Here is an 18,449-nt window from a genome sequence, read left to right on the forward strand (position 1 = left end):
ATTTCACATTTGCAGTTGCTTATCTTATGCTTGCATTAACCTGTGAGCTTGCAACGTGAATCCCTTAAATATGTTACCTAGACAAATGTAATCCATAAAATTTATTAGTATACATTACTTACCTTTTGGTGTCGCGATTTTTCCTCTCATTTTAGTTTCGTCATGAATTTCTGAATAAGTGAGAAACACTGCTTCCCTTTCTCCTTTTTTATACGTAATTCAAAATGCACAGACACTATGACACATTTATAAGTTTATGGTGAGCGAGAGGCCCATGCGAAGTGCTCTTGTGGAGCCAGGTAGCGCATCTGACTGTAGCGGTGTTTACGCGTGTGCTACAGGTGGCCGAGTGCCAGATAGAGGGGCGCGAGTGCATCATGGTGACCAGCGGTGCCGTCGCGTTCGGCAAGCAGAAGCTGACGCAGGAGCTGCTCATGTCGCTCAGCATGCGGGAGACGCTGTCGCCCAAGGACCACACGCGAGAGGTGAGTACCCGCCGTGCGCGAGCACCAACAATTACGTCTTTGCGTACGGGCTGTGATGTCTGCTACTGTATTACAATGCACGTTGCTCTTTATGTACGTCGGCATCGACAAAATAACACTTTTGAGCACAATTGAAGGATCTATTAAAAAACTAAAAACCTTCCTCGATTGCGAAAAAAGCACCTAGTGTTAAACCAGGTTTCGGCGTAGATAACTACACCTTCAGAACAACAATAAAACCCACAAGTGCCTAAGAAGACCTCTGTCAATGATTAAAAGAACACCATAGCTATACATTTATAAACGAAAAAGAAAAGGAAACACAAACAGTTCATATGTACAAAGTCAAAAACACTACTTAACTTAATAGTGTACGCTCCACCTCACACCGGTGGACCATTTGTAGCTGCAGTTTATGGCGGGTCATGACCCATCGAACATAGGCCGGTGTGAGGTGGAGCATACACTATTAAGTTAAGTAATAGTTTTGACTTTGTACATATGTACTGTTTATGTTTCCTTTTCTTTTTCGTTTGTAAATGTATAGCTATGGTGTGTTTTTAATCTTTGACAAAGGTCTTCTTAGGCACTTGTGGGTTTTATTGTTGTCCTGAAGAAGGTGTAGTTACCTACGCGGAAACCTGGGTTAACACTAGGTGCTTTTCTCCAAATCGAGGCGGGTTTTAGTTTTTTTAGTATATTAACCAACGATTGCTGACGCGCTGCAATATTGAAGGTTCTTAAATTGAAGGGTCACTTTTTTTAAAAACCCTTAAATGTCTCAAATTTCAGTGCAGAAGTTTGAAGTTTGGTTCAAAGGTGCCTACATCCTTCCTCTGGAATACGAAGTTACAGTACCTGTGTTGTGAAGAAATAAGGCACAAGTTTCCTTCAGACATACGTGCATGTCTGAAGGAATACTGCTTCTTACTTCCTCGCAACACTGTAATTTCGTATTTATCGGTCGACATTGGGCCTGCGACTTACAAATAAAATCAAAATATTTTATACTGTGGTCATCTGCAGTTGTGGAAACTCATGACCTTAAGAAGAAACATCATTCAAATAAAATGTGTGCCGTGAACAGGAATAACATTAATAAGCTGTTCGAATACAGGTGTGGCACATGGATGACGACATATGGAAGTTTGGGTCTGGGGGTGAGTCGTGCTCGGATAGCTGACTTGGTTAAAGCTACTGCTCGCGTGAAGTGGAGAATTTGTGTTCGAGTCACGGTCCGGCACAAATTTTCACTGTTGTCATTCGATTATACAGCTGAAAATCGTTCATATTCACAACTACAAATACATTTCACGTCTTCGTCTGTATGGTGTGGAGGCGTAGCGCCATGCGAAGTCACACTCGGACTCGGTGACGCTTCAAACGACAAGGAGTCGGCAAATGAAAATGAGGCGGCAAATGAAAATGAAGTACCAGTACTCTGAAGTTCATGTGAGTTGCAAGGTGAGTTAATGACGTCACATTGGCACAAAATTCCACCATAATACTCCCCAACGCCACCGTGGACGAGTGACACGGTGGCAAAGTCTTCACGACCCCTCTTACCAGCGTTTCATCCCATCTCTTGACGCATCTACGATGGAGATCAGAACTGCTCAAACGTCTCTTATAGGCGGCCGAAGAAAACATCTAAAACACACCGCCGCTCAGAATCGACAAGAAAATAGCTCAGGATTTGGCGTAAAGGGCCTCAATGTAATCACACCTTCACCAATCTCTACCCGCAGGTGGGGCAGCCAACATGCTCCATACGACCGTCTGTCGGTCACTTGCGGAATCAGCTTCCTTGTCGTTAACTTCTCCTTCTTAGGACAATGACGAATTGGCTGGTGAAACCGGAAAGAGATCAAGCTCATTATTCTTCGAGCAGAGCTTTCGCCGTAGCACATCGAAAAGAGAAAATGTGGTACGCTAATAGTAGACTGCAGTATTTTTCATGACATGGTCTCAGGATAAAAATCGCCTATTAAAAAATTAATGCTCACATACTATTACGCACAGTAAGATGGGAGAAATCAAAAGTGAATTGCAGCGAAATTCTAAATACACATGGAACTATACCGTCTGAACCAAAATTGACGCACTCCCATTTCACAGCGCAATTTGACTGCATACTAACGTTGAACCCCAGCGTTGACCTGGCGCACGAACGAGTGAGTACGGGCAGTGTTTAAGACACTCAAGTCATACCTAGGAAGAGCAGAATTCATAAATCCGACCAGATGTCCCGATCTGGGGTCGTGAACTCAGGTCATGGTGGACTGGTTTCTTGGAAATCCCAGCACTTCAGCGTTCATCTATACCTTCCTCCCACTTAGGTAATACCCCAAGGATGATACTGCGAAATTCCAACATCCTCTCTTAAATGAACCAGCATTTCCCTAAATCATTCCTTCAGTGTTTTCTTAAGTTTCGTATGATATTCATCAGAGCTGCGCTGAGAGGACCAGCGTTTTCTCAACACTGTTGATGCTGAATTGTGGCCAATAGCGCGATTGTTGTGTGCGGCGTAGTGCGCCTCAAGCCAGTGGCGGCTGTGCTGTGATGACCATTTCTGCCCTTTGTCTGCTACTGAAAATCACCCACAGAGCGGAGGAGAGCCCTCTTCTGTCATCGTCCTCTCCTTCGCCATCGACATCAGTCTCGCTTCTAAAATACGAGCGCTGGACACTTGATGATCCATTTTTCGGCCTTGAGTCGCTGAAAAGGCAGGATCGACGACAGCCACAGTACCTTCAGTCGAAGACGACGGAAAACTAATTTCAGTCACTAGTCATAAGTTACTTTCCATTTCCACGGTGGGTAATTCGCGCTTCGACATTTGCGAAATGCTTCATAACTCGCCGCTACACAATAATTCCTCCAAAATTACCAAAAGAGACCTATGAAAGCTTATTCTGTCATACCATCAGTTTAGCCGGCCGGTGTGGCCGAGTGGTTCCAGGAGCTTCAGTCCGGAACCGCGCGACCGCTACGGTCGCATTTTAGAATTCTGCATCGGGCATGGATGTGTGTGATGTCCTTAGGTTAGTTAGGTTTAAGTAATTCTAAGTTCTAGGGGACTGATGACCTCAGATGTTAATTCCCATAGTGCTCAGAGCCATTTTTTTGAACCATCAGTTTAGTTACTAGTCTGATTAACAAATTCATAAAGTATTCATTCGTGTATTCATATTACATTAAAACATCGAAACGTACATATCCAATATTCTCGCTTTTGACTCTATTGACTCCTGTAGCATATAGAAGGAGTAGTCATAAAGTTCTAATTATCATCTAGAAAAACAAAGCCCTGGCACACACCGATCACAGTGACAAACCATGCCGCTAGTGGGCAACAAATTTGGCGCAACCCATTATTAAAATGGAGTATCGTTCAGTAATTCGTTTCCGGTGTAAGTAGGCTATTTAGGTTTTTATGTTGGTAACGCCACGTAATGCTCTGTATGAAAATCGCTGACAGCGCTGTGGGTAGTCTGTGGCTGGTTGGACTCATTGTTGGAATATTCGCTTGCGTAGTGTCGGGCAGTTGGATGTGAACAGCGCGTAACGTTGTGCATTTGGAGGTGAATGGCCAGCAGTGGTGGATGTGGAGAGAGATGTATGCCAGAGTTTTGAGAACGGACGATCTGGACGTGTGTTCGCCAGAAAAAGGAATTTTGTAAAGATGGATGTCATGAACTGACTTTTGAGCTCTATTAAGTTAAATACATTGTTTGTTCTCTATCAAAATCTTTCATTTGCTAACTATGCCTATCAGTAGTTAGTGCCTTCAGTAGTTAGAATCTTTTATTTACTGGCAGTATTGGCGCTCGTTGTATTGCAGTAGTTCGAGTGACGAAGACTTTTGCGAGGTAAGTGATTCATGAAAGGTATAGGTTATTTTTTAGTAAGGGCCATTCTTTTGTGGGGATTATTGAAAGTCAGACTGTTTGCGCTAAAAATATTGTGTCTCAGTTTGATGATGATCAGACTAAGTAAAGAGAGAAATGTCTGAGTACGTTCAGTTTTGCTCAGCTGTTTGAAAACAAATAACGTAAGAGGTTTACCAACACAGTAATACATAATTTTCCAAAGGAGACGTTTCACCGGCAGCTACTTGAATGTTGGTGCGGTGCCAGAAAAATCCAGATGTCTTCTTCAGCTGTCTGTATTTGTCTGACGTAGCTGAAAGAATTCGGGTGCTTCTGAAAACTAACTACTGCACCAAACTCTACTTCGTCAACGGGATGTACCGTTTTGTTTTCATTCGTATAGCGATTTGCTACGGTTGCGTGCTACGCGGATTTTGATGTGTGCCAGGACGGCAGACATGTGTCTGCAAATAAACAATGTAAGAATTATGTAACTTTGGTTTTTCGAGGGGATGATTAAAGCGTCGTGACTATAATCCCTCGTTAGCAAAAAGCGCGCATGTTCGCGACAGTTGTATCTGTTCCAAACAGTTACAGGGTTCAGCAATAATATGGATTTCTAGTTTTATATGAAATGGGTAAGAGGACGAATACATTTTAACTGATGATCCTGTCAGCGTGAAATAGCTGTGCTTAGCTGTTTCTTGCTTCAGCAAATCCTCAGTGCTGTTGGAAAAGTGAGAGAGATTGAGGGCGCGACAGCCACTTTCTCGACTTCCCGTTCGGTGCCCGCCTGATTCATTAAGGTTCCACTTGGCCCATTCGTATTCTGATGACGGCTTATGGCCTCCAGTTAGAGCGGAGAGCAGGCGAAGAAGTTTTATGTCGGCCATAGCCCGAGAGCGAAGTTGTCGCCCGACCCCACCTGCGCTACGCGGGAAATCCATTGCGCCGCGGCGACGAGCCCCGGACAGGAGTGCTTTGGCGTGTACGTCGCCGCCGTGTCTGCGCGCTCGCACCGCGGCTGCAGCGCCGTCCTCGCGCTTTTTTCTGGCAGCCAGAGAGGGCGGAGCCGGTAACCCTCATCTGTGACGAACGCCATCAGTCACAGCCGATGCGGTAAGAGAGTCGGGAGAGAGCTTTAGCGGCCGAACAGGTCTCCAGGCAGTTGATTCTGGCTTTTGACTTGACATAAAACATTTTTTTCTCAGCGACTGATGTATGAAATCTGAAATTTTTCAAATTATTGATGATTATATTCGACAATATTCAATAATTCAATAAAGAGTAGAACTACAAATTATGAATTTATTCATAGCATTATATTCTTACCAATTCTGAGCGTAAACATGATCTTGTCACCATCGCTGAAAGAAAATATGAAGCTTATTTGAATTTGGCTGACAGTCCTGTATAGAAGGACATACCCTTATTCAGTTTTTGTAGGACATCGCAACATTGACCTCCGATCGTAGCTGGAGCGAAACATGAAAAGACTGTCGGTGTGACGAGCATTTAGATGGCTTATTTTGCTTGGAACACGGTGCACAGCCACCACGAACTGTTTGACCGACAATACACCATTGGCTATTAACACAGTATCGTAAGGATGTATTACAAATAACTAATTTTTTATTTATAGTATAGTAGAAGGTATACGTGACTAAATTTATGATTTGGAAGTCAGCGGGATATGAAATTTAGTATTGAGAGCTGGCAGCAACAACAGCGGTTATCCGCTTGTGTATCGAGCCGAACTGGTACGTTACCAAACACATCAGAGACAAGAGTATCGTCAGAAGCACCCGCATGGGATGTGTGATAGGATCGTTCTTGTCCTCTACATATAGAGGGTGATGAGAAATATTCTGAAAAGTTTACAAGGGTGTTGCAGAGTAGATTGTATTGAAAATAATTATTGAGAAAATTTTGATACGTTTCGTCGTTTCCGCGTTAATTAAAATTGAAGTTAGCCAGTCAGATCGTTCCGAGAACAAATACAAGCTCCCCGCCTGGGACAGTGTGCCCAAACGTGTTCTTCGTTTTGTTCCCTGAATCCGAACAAGAGAGAGATACAAAAATTGGACGTAGGATGGTAGTGAGGATGGAACCCGAACTAAAAGCTCAACAGTCTCGTGCGCCATCATCTACCCTATGAGAACAACTGACGTTAATTTTATCTGTCAAGCCACTTCGCGCATGCTAACTTCAGCACTAATTAACTCTGAAACGATGCATCGTACCGAATTTCGCTTCTTATCAACAATTTCTCAGAAAAAACGTACCACGCAACACCCTTGAAAGCTTTTCAAACTGTTTCTGACTATCGTGTTTAAATGATCTAGCCGGTAGGATGAGTAGCAACCTGCGGCTGTTTGCCAATGAGGTTGTGGTGTATGGGAAGTTGTCGTCGTTCTGTGGCTGTAGGAGGATAATAGATAACGTAGGCAAAACTTCTGGTTGGTGTGATGAACAACAGCTTACTCCAAATGTAGAAAAATGTAAGTTACTGCAGATGAGTAGCAAAAATAATTGTGTAATGTTGAAATAGCTTATATGTGACGTAGATCGCATATAGAATACTAGCGTGACCCATTCTTGAGTACTACTCGAGTGTTTGGGATCCCCACCAGGGCGGATCAGAGTCAGACATTGAAGCTATTCAGAGACGTGCTACTAAATTCGTGAACGGTAGGTTCGACCGACATGAAGATATTACGATTCACTATTGACAAAATTTAGAGGACCGGAATTTGCAGCTGGAACTATTCTGTTACCATCAACGTACATTTCGTCTAAGGAGCATGCAGAGAAGACAAATTATGGCTCGTATGGAGGCATATAGAACCTTGTTTTTGCCGCACTGCATTTTCAAGTGGAACAGCAAAGGAAATCACTAGTAGCGGTACAAGAAATCCTTCGCCATGGACCATACGGTGGCTTGCAGAGTATCGATGTAGACGTAGATGCAGAAATTCCATGCGACTGCAACTGTCTGCCAGAGTTCATCAGTGACGAGTGGCGTCGTGCCATTCTCTCGGGAACCGACGACCACATGTTTTCACTGTGGGTGAGAATGTGCTCAAGAACGCGGTGACTAAAGTGCGCATCATTTATGACGACGTCCGAGTTTAGGTTCGTTCTGCGCATCTGACGTCACAAAACACAGTCAACCAATGAACAGAGAACGACGTTGCCATAGCTCGACTGCAGTGCAGAGCACTCACGAGTGTCTTCAGTTTTAGAAACATTCAGTCATAAATAAAGTAATTGAACGAAAGCAATGTCTAGATAGCAGACTTTCTTTTATAGAAAGTTTAGAAAAAGCATTCTTTATACCAGTTGCTTCATATTCTATTAATTACTTAAACCAAACAAGCAATAAGCTTCCTAATTCAGGCGATAGCAAGGAAAGGTGTATGCATCATTCTCACTAACCGCTTTTTCGCAATAAAGAACAGCGGTAACTGTTATTTCCAATTGTACTTCTACAAAACGTGAATAATTCATAGCCATACCAACAGTGTTTGTCGCTATTTTGCATGATCTTTTTAAGACATCAGGGAGATGCGTTGAACGCTGAGCTGCGTTAGTGTAATGCTTAAAGCGCATGACTGATAAATGAAAGGTTGTGTGTTCAAACCTTGTTCAGTGCTTAATATTTTCTTATATTTAAAAACAATATCGAAGTGACTTACTTGATGAATTTTATTCGTTTGAATGTAATTTTTTGAAATTTCTAGTGGCAACTAAAATCGACCATATGGAAAGTATATGCTATGGCCTTTTACCTCTGGAAATTCTTCAAAATTTCGTGCAATGGTTTACTACATGTAATGCTGCACAATAACTGCGTTGAATATCGAAACAAAATTAAGTCACTTATGGGCGAAGGTGTCAGTCAAGAAGATGTGTAAAAATCAAATTTTTGGGCCAAATAGTTTTCATGAAAACGAATGATAAAGTATGTCAAAGCAGTCGAAACACCATGTGTCTGCACAGGTGAGCAATGCAATGCTGACAAAATCACGCACATTGCGGAATGCGGGGAGCACGTCTCTGTAACAGCGGAAGGGTTAATGCGGCCGTGGTGGCTTAACTTCATAAACTGCGCGCTCCCCCCGAAACGTAAGTTCGTGAACTATACTACGGCGCTACTTCTCTTGGCGCGTACAACTGGCAACGCAGCAATCTCCCGCGTATGGGCGGGCATGCGCGAACCGCCAAGATAAAGGAACTGAACTATACAGCAACATCCAAACACCCTCTATATCGAGGAAGTTCAGGGCAGAACAAATAACATCTGGTCTTGGATCACCTGTTCAAAGATAACGTCACGAATATACCGTAGAGCACAGCCACTGGCCTTGATACGTCTTAAATGTAACGTCTGCTGTCCAAATTACCAGCCGTGCCAACCAGAAGTGATTGTGACGTGGCCCAGCGGCACTGCACACCATCACGCCAGGTACTGGGCCCGTACGGCGGTGACGAATGCAATCTGGCAACGCTCGTTCTCCTCGAACTCTCCACACACGGTTGCGTCCATCGTGATGACGTGCGTAGAACCGGGACTGGTTTGAAAAGACGACGCGGTGCTCGTTAGTCGTGTAGCTGCTGATATGATCGGCGCGCCCCTCAGCTGTCGCGACAATGGTGCCGCAACAATGCTCGCAGTAGTGCAGTCCGTGGTGCTCCTGTTGTCGCAGCCTCACCCATGTAGACATTGCCGTGCTGTAAACCCACTTTCTGACTCACAGTTTGATGTTTAAGGTTGCACTGAATTAATGCTAATTATTTATACATAACTGGTGCCCGCGAAGTAAGGACGAATTTGAATTTTGAGCCATTTTGTCATATGACGGTTGGCACATGTGGTTTTTTCATGTTTGTTATCTGCGATCCCTCTCATTAGTTGTCTGGCAGCTTTTGTGTTTGTATTTGATTATTGTCTTCGTCATGGACCCGATGACCAGTAGGCAGCGTATTCAAGTGACAAAAACTTATTACAAAAACAGTGAAAGTCCGACGGCAACCGTTCATGAATCGCGTGTGACACTTGGACGTAATGTTACACTAACCGAATCATCAATTCGGAAGTTGATCCGGAAGTTTGAGACCACGTGTTGTGTTTCAAATTTTAAGACAACATGACGACCACTTTCTCCTCGAACACAGTAACACACTGCTGTCGTGCGTGACAACGTTACCGTAAGCCCCAGAAAATCGTTCTGAACGATTTAATTTACCACCAAGTTCACTGCATGAAATCCTTTCAAAATATCTGAAAATGGATGCGTACAAGATTCAACTCTCACTGGAGGTTAGGCCTGTCGATTATGGAAAGAGACATCGAGTTGCTCAATGGGTCTGGCCTCGATAAGCGGAGAACGAGATCTTCACAAAAAGAATAATTTTCTCAGATGAGGCGCACTTCCATCTCAGTGAGCTTATCAATAAGCAGCACTGCAGAATTTGGGGTAACGAAAATCCGCGAGTGACAGTGGAACACGAGGTGCATCCCCAGCGCACGACTGTATACAAAGCGCCGAAGCGAACACGTCTAGAGACCACGAGTATCCGACATATCAAAGCTTTAGATTCACCAATATTTTTGTTTCACAACATGCGTCACATACTTTCCCTTGTCCAGCATATACTGACATTGTAATATATAAGGTGAATCACCTGAAACTTGCACCGCAAAAATTGAAGAAAAGGAAAATATCGTTGATTTGTAGTTTTCACAGAATAGACTGGTAGTCAGTGGCTTGTATTGTTAGCCAATAAACAGATAGTAATAGTTCTTAAAAAGTGTTTTTTTCGTGCAAACATACACTTTTTTAAAATGGAACAGCGCCTATTGACATTAACAAACTAAAAGTAGGGTAAATTAGAAAGTCAGTGGTGTTTGTTGCATGATTCTAGCGCGACTCGTTTACGAGATATCGTAATTTGAAAAGTTTCCACACTGACACTTGTTTGTGCCATTCAACCTGAGTAAATGCTAGGTACGAAGTTGTTTTGTTTGCTTACATTTGCTTGTGTACTCCTTGAGTGTAGTACAACTTGCTTGCCAGTTGGTGTGTGATAGTTCAAACAGTAAGTCGTGAGTAGACGATGGTATTTGCAAATCATGGCCAGGTAAACTGCCGAGACATGCACTATTGTCCTGTTGACAATCCTCTTAGCTTCCTCAGGTCGAACGTCAGCATCGATGGAGTGTAAAGGTGTGGTGTGGGATTGTGAAACATCAGCTCATAGGTCCGTTTTTCGTAGACGGAACACTGAACGCGCACAAGTGTCGCAGGTTGTTGACAGATTATCTTCCACGAATGATAGAAGACGTACTTCTGCAGGCTAGGGGAAACATGTGGTACCAACGTGATGGCTGGCCAGCCCTTAGTGCACGAAGTACTACTACCATGTCTGCACAAATTTTTTCGAAATGGTTCGATTTGGGGCAGAGGACTTGTACGTCGGCTGGCCCTTTCACCATATTTATCGCCTGTAGAATTTTTTCTGGGGGGAAAGTTGAAGGACGCTGTCTACAAGGACATACCAACTACACCCGATGATATCCACAGACGTATTACTGCCGCCTGCTCAGACATTTCTGCTGAAATGCTAGCTCGTGTGGTCATTTTGAACTGGTCAGAATTCACATAACTACTGTAAGCACTTGTGTTGTTCCTTAGCGAGTGCCACCACAGTTATTGTACAAGTGGCAAAGTGGATACTTTTCAAAATAGATAACTCATCAATGACTCGCACCACAATCTTGCAACAAATTCCACTGACGTTCTAATTTTCCCTGCTTTTAGTCTGTTAATGTCGATAGGTATTGTTCCATTTAAAAAGTGTATGTTTGCTTAAAAATACAATTTATAAGTATTATCACAATATTTGTATTGGCTAACAACACAAGCCCCTGACTACCAATCCATTCTTTAAAAATTGCTCATCAATAGTGCTTCCCATTTCAGCAATGTTTGCGGTGCACGTTTTAGTTGATTCACGCTCTATATGATCACGTTTCCTTAGAATGTACCATTCGACATTTTAATTCCGATAATTCTCCGTTCTTTTCTTTTTTAAACTTAATGTAGATGTCCTTAGAGGATATGTAATCTCGTTTGCTCGTAATAACTTATATATTCTCGCACACTTTGAAAGTAAATCTTACAGACAAATCAATTTTTTGTCTTAATTTCTTCCGTTGTCTTCAGTCCAGTTCGGTGAGACAAAAACTAAGGAGCTTCCCCAATGTAGGTACTCCATTATATTGTTCCTAACATTGCGAGACTTGCGGCTTAATAATAAGCTTCTCTATATGGTCAACGGACTACTTATTGCGGGTATTTTTCTGCTCCTCCTTTGGAATAGATACTAGTTTTCCAGTGAACACTGTGTCCCTCCTGTGATAACTGGCACACCCAGCTTCTGACATTTTGCTCCCACGTCGCGTCAGTTTTTCTGTCTGCGCTGTCACTTCGTTTTGCTTCATTTTGACTTTATCCAAACTGCAGCGGCTGACCGCAAAAGCACTTTCTATTTCACTTTCCTTACTTCGCCTTAGAGGTAGTAAAACAGCTCTAATTTCAGCTGTGGACCTTTTTACTGGACCGTGTAATTTCTCGCCATGGCCGCTTTGTCGAGCAATAAGTAAGTGAAGTTAGGTCACGAGGAAGAAAAATCTAAAGGAAAACCAAATATTCTAAGTTCCGCAGTTACAGGAGAGCAAGCAGAATCAGTAAAAATCCACAACTGGAGAACTAAATATGCCATCAGACGAACACAATTAAATATCTATTACTGCATGAAACTTGGATTTCGAAGAGGAAAAGTGTGTTGTTTATTACTTGTTTAGGAGGAAATACATGAAATACATGACGAAGGGGAAGACTTTTAAATTGTTGAAAACTACACTTACTCCGCTTGGTGAAAGACTGTCTTCCCCCAAGACAATGCACTAACCTCACAGGTATATTTACAGTGGCCACATACCGTGCTGTTAAGGGGTGTAGGACGTCAAACGGGCCGACTTCGAGAAGGAGAGGCACCACAGGACATTTTAATTTGCACTGACTACTCTTTTACAAATAAATTCATAAAACTTTGTCAGCATGACCAGGAAGGATTCAGCATTCACACCCATAGCAGTGGAAGTTCAAAAACACGAAAAAATAATATTTCAAAAAAATGAAATATCAAGATTTTTTCACTTACTGTCGGCTGCATTTGTTGCTATAGGTACACTTTTCTTCATAAGTAAGAGAGATTCTCGATAAATTTTGCACAGCTTACAAACCATACCTACAGGTGTATGAAACTCTATAATTTATTTAATCTATGAAAAAATGAATGGGCTGTTACATTTTGAACTTCGTGTTTAGAGAAAACTCGAATTTTATAGTTAATTATCTAAATTTTTACCACTGTTTTTAACAGATTTGGGAAATTCTAGAGTTTCATACACCTGTAAGTATGGTTTGTATGCTGTGCAAATTCCATCGAAGAATCTCTCTTACTTACGAAGAAAAGTGTACCTACAGCAACAAATGCTGGCAATACTAAGTGAAAAAATGATCAAATTTCACATGAAAAAAAGTTTTGTTATGTTTGTGAACTTCCACTGCTATGAGTGTGAATCCTGAATCCTTCCTGGTCATGCTGACAAAGTTTTATGAATTTATTTGTAAAAGTATAGACAGTGCAAATTAAAAGGTCCTGTGGTGCTTCTCCTGCTCCAAGGCCGCCCGTTTCATGTCCTGCCCCTCTTAATACTACGAACTGCTATCTCGTGGCCCCATCCCCATCAGCTGATTCTTCCGATGTGGCGCCTTGCCACCATTTTCACTTCAAGCTGATGAAACCTGAACTGTTGTTGGGTACAATGTTATTTTGTACAGATAACTTTTGTTTTAAGTAAAGGAGGTAGTGTGCTGATTGAAAGGACTTGTGAACTCGAACTATGCAAGTTCACGGTAGCGGCGGTCATGTTGCAGGACGCGGGGAAGCTGCTGGAGCCGCGCGCCGCCGCCGCCGTGGGCCAGTCTGGCCTCATGTCGCTGTACGACGCCATGTTCGCGCAGTACGGCGTCAAGCTGGCGCAGGTGAGTACCGGCTCGTCACAGCGTCTCGCTTACTCTGGGCTCGCGGCCAAGCCTCCTTACCCATTTCCTTTATCCTCCCCAAAAACCACACGTGCCTGTAGTAGTCAGAAATAGATGTGTTACCACCAGAGCCCAGTTTTGTATGTAATACTAGGGCTATTCCGAATTTTTTTCCGCAACTGTTAGCTACAGCTTCCAGCCACTGCTCTACATAGACACCACTCCGACTTAGACATTTGTCGTAGCGTTCTACCAACTTTCCAATACCCTCGTCATTGTGCTTCCCGACAATTCTCTACACTCGTCTATACTCTGTGCGAAAATATTACCTTCAGAGCCAATAGTTAACGTGAGTAGAGATGAAACACAGAGGTAGCCAACTACGGGCTTAGTGTGGGTGATGAAACAATCCTCATCGAAAACGCTGCAGGAGCATTTTCATTGCCCTGCAGTTTGCGACCTAGAATTGTCACAAAGTAGGAACCCTATGAGAGTTCTGTAATGTGGGCTGCATAACATCAGGTGAAATGTCTCAACAGGACATCATACTTTGCGGGAGACACTATTTTCCACGCATCTTTGTGTGCTCACCATGGGCTCAGAACTGAAAAGAGCGAAGTGATATAACCGACAGGCATACTAGAGACAATGTCGAAAACATATGTGGAAAGCTTTATTAGATTTTCACAGTGGTTTCCACTTGTTGACCGATGGGAACTTACTTTCCGGATATCCATCGTATCAACAAGCAAAATACGTAGGCATTTATGTAATGAAAACAATTACACTATGAATATAAACATGAAATCTTACGAAAACATGTTAGGAAATGTTTAACACAGAATAATAATTTCACCTGAAACCAATTTCTGAATTACACCATATTATCTTAATATGCACTTAACGTACCAGAAATACGAGAAGTATACTTATGTGTTGGTTGGTTGATTTTGGCCCAAACGGGGAGGTCATCTGTCCCACCGGATTAGGGAAGTATGGGAAAGGAAGTTGGCCGTGCCCTTCCAAACAAACCACCCCAGCATTTGCCTGAAGCGATATAGGGAAATCACACAAAATCTAAATCATCATGGCCAGGCGTGGCTTTAAACCGTCGACCCCCAGAATGCGAGTCTAGTGTGCTAACCACTGCGCCACCTCGCTCAATAGTATATTTCTAGGGTTCATTATATATTAATAATTTTTCTTTTGGAAATAATGAATTATTTTCGATATCAACCGTTTATTAAAATGCCTATTAACGTTATATAACAAGTAAGGTGTTTTTGATCTTCTCACTTCTGTTTATTTCTAAAGAGTTTTCTGGTTATCGTTCCATCTTCAGGAAACAACCGTGTAGTGTCTGCATGGGGAACTAGTTCTTGTAACCAAACAGTAGCCGGCCGCGGTGGTCTCGCGGTTCTAGGCGCGCAGTCCGGAACCGTGCCACTGCTACGGTCGCAGGTTCGAATCCTGCCTCGGGCATGGATGTGTGTGATGTCCTTAGGTTAGTTAGGTTTAAGTAGTTCTAAGTTCTAGGGGACTAATGACCACAGCAGTTGAGTCCCATAGTGCTCAGAGCCAACCAAACAGTATAAGCAAAGATACAGTCTACTTGCAGCGAATGATGTGTGCCAAACTTGTTTTTTAATGTCGTAAATTACATTTTAAGCAGTAGACAATATTAAACACAGCAGAATAATTAAAGAAAACTATATAATGTAGTTGTGTACTGGGTAATTAAAGTACGCAGTACTGTGTATTTTAATTATTTACTCTGTTCAGTATTGGCCGTTGCGTAAAGTGTAATTTACAACGTTTAAATACATCTTTGGTGAGCAACATAAATGAAGAGTGGGTGGTTTGATAGCCTCTTAACCAATGTCATGTCCTCACTAACTTTAGCCTTATAACTATGTACCACATAAGACTGTAGTATTATGTAGTTTAATTACTGTCCATTGCGTAAAACGTAATTTTCAAAGTCAGAAAATAAGTCTGGTGTACAACACCCTGTGCAAGTGCTAGTCAGTTGTTTCCTGAAGATGACCCAATAAACCGAAAACTATTTAGAAATAAGTAAAAATTAGAAGATGAAAAACAATTTATTCGTTGTTCAACCATAAATATAGAATTGTTGTACCATGAAATGACGGAAGAATCCATTAATAAAATTTCTGTATTCACCGAAATTACTGAGATACAATACCTCACCTTTCATTTCGAATCACAATGAAACTCCAGGTGCTCCAAATCGTCTGCAGTGGTAGAATGTTAGCGATCAGAAAAGACTTTTTTTTTTTATATAGCAACAAAATGATTTTCCATGTCAAAGGATGCTGGTGATACACGTTTCAGAAGATGATATATTTCTGGAGGGAAGTACACTGGAGGGTCCTTCCCCACTGAGGATATTGTAGATAGCAACAAAAGTGGAGCAGCTATCATTTCTCCTCAAAACTGCGTCAAAAATAGTCACTTCCTTCTGCCCTATATCGCCCCTAATGTCAGTCACCCTACATTTGTTACTCTCAACAATTTGTAACTACAGTGCCTGACAAAAGAACTATAGCACACAGAAAACACTGTCAGATCCCACTGCTACTTCATACACGTACACGCCAGCGACGTTGGGTAAATGATTATAGTATAACGGCCGCCAGAATGCATTAATACTCATCATGTTTAGTGTTGTTACCAGTCCTGGTAGGGCAAATAAGGGACTTGAATAGTGTAACACATTGAGCGATCAGTGTGAACAACATGGAGATTCCGCGTACCCGTGTGATCCAACGTTATCAGCCGAAAGGGTTCTCACTGTGATTCTTCATTTGGCAGGCTAGTTAAATCGTTCATTGTCCATTTTTGTGGGACTTTCCGGTATGGCTACGCTTCAAGGTTCCAATCGACCACGTCTGACCACCACAATGAAGGATCACTGTGCTGTGCACCAACCGCTTCGTAAACCATTCACTCCTGCGTCTACCATCCAAGAATAAGTAGAGGGCTCCCTGCAACATTCTCTATCATCCCGAACCATCGACGGGAGACTAGTAATGCGTAGGCTGCAGTTAACACCTCAACACAAACGGCTGCGTTTGGCGTGTTGGCGTCACCAGGAAGCTCGGATTGGCGACGAATGGTGTCGCGCTTTGGTCAGTGTGAATCGGTTCTGTACCACCCCAGATGATCATCGTCGGCGAAGTATGACGGTGATCTGTGGAGAGGACCTATTCTTCCAATGCTTTGGGGAGGCAGGACTGTGTTAGTCGTTCTGTCATGGTATGCGTTGGCTACGACTTCAGGTCATGGTTAACAGTGACTGAGGGACTCTAGCAGCACAGTGATACGACACGGACATCCTGCGGCCTCATGTGTTACCTCCCATGAGATAGTATCGGGTGCCATTTTTCCGTAGGACAATTACGGCTGTATGAAAGTATAAAAGTGACTGGGGGATGGGAGGGGGAGAGAAAATGCTGTGGATGTAAATGAGGGATTGTATCGAGTTCTGATGCACTCAAATGCTGTTCAGTCCCCACATTAATTCTTCTTTCGCTTACCCACCTCCTTGCCACTACGAATGACATTTAACTTTTTCATTTTTTACTGGAAATGCAGGACATGTGAGATGCCTATTCGTGTTCTGTCGCTTCAAGACAGAACACAGAAATTCCGTTGCAGTTCACGACTCTGATACCTATATATTTGACGTTGGCCCACCGCAGTTGTACTGCTGAGGTTGCGAGTTCGCTGTTCTTGAAGTGACGCTGTAACATAACTAATGATGTGGCTACGGCTCTCAATTCTACTGCAAGATTTGATGCGTTCCAAATCAGGGATACTAATAGCTTTCCTGTTTTATTTACAACTGAGGAAGTAGGTAAAGCTATAAACTGCACAAGTTCGATTACGAAGTCACTAGTTTCACAGTTCATATTAGAAAGGATCACAATCAAATTATATTATTCTTTTAGGAAACATGTTCACCAAAACTGTTCATTGTTACTTTATTCTTCTCTGCTTTGTGCTCAGAGTCGTATTATTTGAACACAACATAAATTGATTCGCATCCGAGATTCTAATTGTGCGGCCAGTAACGCAAACCATATCTTTCAACCTCTAGCTCCAGACTAAACCGGACAGCCCGCGTAACTTCTCTTCAGAGCATATTGTAGAGCACATTGGGTTCCAACAAAGGTGTGTGGGCGAGTGTTATCCTGTTGGAAAACACTCCCTGGAATGCTGTTCGTGAATTGCAGTACAACAGGCTGAATCACAAGAACGACCCACAAATTTACATTCAGGTTGCGTAGAATGACCATGAGAGTGCTACTGCTGTCATACGAAATCGCAACCCAGACCATAACTCCAGGTGTGGGTACAATGTGTCTAGCACGCTGACAGGTTGGTTGCAGCTTCTCAAGTGGCCACCTTATAAGCAACACACGACCATCAATGGCGCCGAAGAAGATAAAGCTTCCATCAAAACACACAACAGACCTCCCCCTGCCTTTCAATGAGCTCTTGCCTGACACCAGTGAAGTCGTAAGCGCTACAGCGCTTCTTGATCGGAGCTGTCCCTGAAGCAATAGAATTGTAAGAGTTCGTTGTGTCACTGTGGCGCCAACCGCTTCTCAGAATGCTGCTGCAGATGCAGTACGATGCGCCATAATCATACGCCGAACACGATGATCTTCGCTCTCGGTAGTGCCACGTGGCCCTCCGGAAACACGGTCTTCTTGTGACCGTACATTCTCAGGAACACCGCTACCAGTAATCACGTATAGCGGCTATATTGCTGCCAAATCTTTTTGCAGCATCGCAGAAGAAACATCCAGATTCTCGTAGCCCTATTACACGACCTCGTGCAAATCATTGAGGTGCTTATAATGGGGTCTTTGTCGCACTGAAAGCATTTTTGACTGACATCAGCTCACCATATCCAGTCTCAAAGGTAACGACCGCCCATGACA

At 42.9% G+C, this 18,449-nt stretch overlaps 1 protein-coding gene across 1 annotated transcript in view; it reads left to right on the top strand.

Moving 5' to 3' along the window:
• The window catches only part of LOC126276148 (delta-1-pyrroline-5-carboxylate synthase), a 174,656-nt gene that overhangs the window by 35,803 nt on the left and 120,404 nt on the right, over positions 1–18,449 (top strand). The window contains exons 3-4 of the mRNA XM_049977255.1: positions 342–485; positions 13,369–13,476. Coding sequence (XP_049833212.1) covers positions 342–485; positions 13,369–13,476 — 252 coding nt within the window. The remainder of the gene's footprint in view (positions 1–341; positions 486–13,368; positions 13,477–18,449) is intronic.

This window comes from Schistocerca gregaria, chromosome 1, assembly GCF_023897955.1.
Source record: "Schistocerca gregaria isolate iqSchGreg1 chromosome 1, iqSchGreg1.2, whole genome shotgun sequence".
Classification (NCBI taxonomy): Eukaryota; Metazoa; Arthropoda; class Insecta; order Orthoptera; family Acrididae; genus Schistocerca; species Schistocerca gregaria.